The 1,188-nt window shown below is 52.0% G+C and overlaps 1 protein-coding gene across 1 annotated transcript in view; it reads right to left on the reverse strand.

Annotated features, from left to right (window-relative positions):
• DCAF1 (DDB1 and CUL4 associated factor 1) overlaps nt 1–1,188 on the reverse strand; it is a 34,100-nt gene that overhangs the window by 9,561 nt on the left and 23,351 nt on the right. The window contains exons 14-16 of the mRNA XM_018573102.1: nt 987–1,185; nt 763–845; nt 596–680 (exon numbers count right to left, since the gene is read on the reverse strand). Of these exons, the coding sequence (XP_018428604.1) occupies nt 596–680; nt 763–845; nt 987–1,185 (367 nt within the window). The remainder of the gene's footprint in view (nt 1–595; nt 681–762; nt 846–986; nt 1,186–1,188) is intronic.

A 1,188-nucleotide genomic window follows, 5' to 3' on the forward strand; every position in this document is an offset into this window, starting at 1 on the left:
AGGAGGAGTCAGAGAATTAGGAGGAGGAGTCAGATAATTAGGAGGAGGAGTCAGATAATTAGGAGGAGGAGTCAGATAATTAGGAGGAGGAGTCAGATAATTAGGAGGAGGAGTCAGAGAATTAGGAGGAGGAGTCAGAGAATTAGGAGGAGGAGTCAGAGAATTAGGAGGAGGAGTCAGAGAATTAGGAGGTTCTATTGTGCGGCTTCAGTCACATTCCTCTACTTTTAGGCCCCGTTCACACTGAGCGGTTTATCGCACGATTTCCGCTGCGAAATGGCGCATATTTCATATTTACATCGCTCTATGTCGCTCGTCCAATGGAGCTGTTCACATCTCACAGCTCAATGTCGCCTGTAGCTCGCCGCTTGCACGCGACCCCTTTTTTTCCGGCGGATGTCGCACGATTCGGCCCCAATAGACCCAACAAAACCACGCTATTCAACACGATAAAATGCGCAATGTCGCTCAAAGCCGCTCAGCGCGGAAAAACGCGCATTATCCATGTTGCTCAGTGTGAACGGGGTCTTAGTGCAGTTGGGTGACCATATAAGACCGCTGCATACACCCCCCCACCCCCGATCTGTATACTCACATGAGCCACGTCCTCCTTCGTGCCGATGACACGATCTTGCGAGTGTTTGCTGAACTCCACGTAATGGTCGTCGGGGAACGAATGTCTGCAACGCAGGAAACGCATTCATTAGATAGGAGCAAGGACTCCTCTACCCCCCGCAGACTTGTACCTTGTCTCACGCTCACTTCATGTCAAAGACGGACTTCATGCCCCACAAGGCAGACAGCGGCTGGCTCCACGTCGCAGCAGTCAGGAGGAGAGACCCGTCCTGTGGGGGGGGAGGGGAGGGGAAGATTCAGTGACAGTACGTGCGCAATAACTAGAGATCAGTGACCAGCCATTGTGGAATGGTCCTCATGAGACACCGTCATCCATACTTCTGGTGCAGAGAAATAAGAGCCATTCTTACCCGCGACGGCTCCAGGTGTGTGATAGCCGAGATGTGGCAATTGTAACTGGCTTCTTCCTGCCCGCTGAACACATTGTACAACTTCAGCAGTCCTGTGCACGTCCCCAACATCAGGAAACGTTCCCGCGCCGAAAACGCGCAACACGTAAAGCCACTTTCATCCAAGTTGGCCTCTCGGAAAACTGAAATTGGACGGAAGCTG

This window comes from Nanorana parkeri, unplaced genomic scaffold (assembly GCF_000935625.1).
Source record: "Nanorana parkeri isolate BGI_ZX_2015 unplaced genomic scaffold, ASM93562v1 scaffold2238, whole genome shotgun sequence".
NCBI classification, from domain to species: domain Eukaryota; kingdom Metazoa; phylum Chordata; class Amphibia; order Anura; family Dicroglossidae; genus Nanorana; species Nanorana parkeri.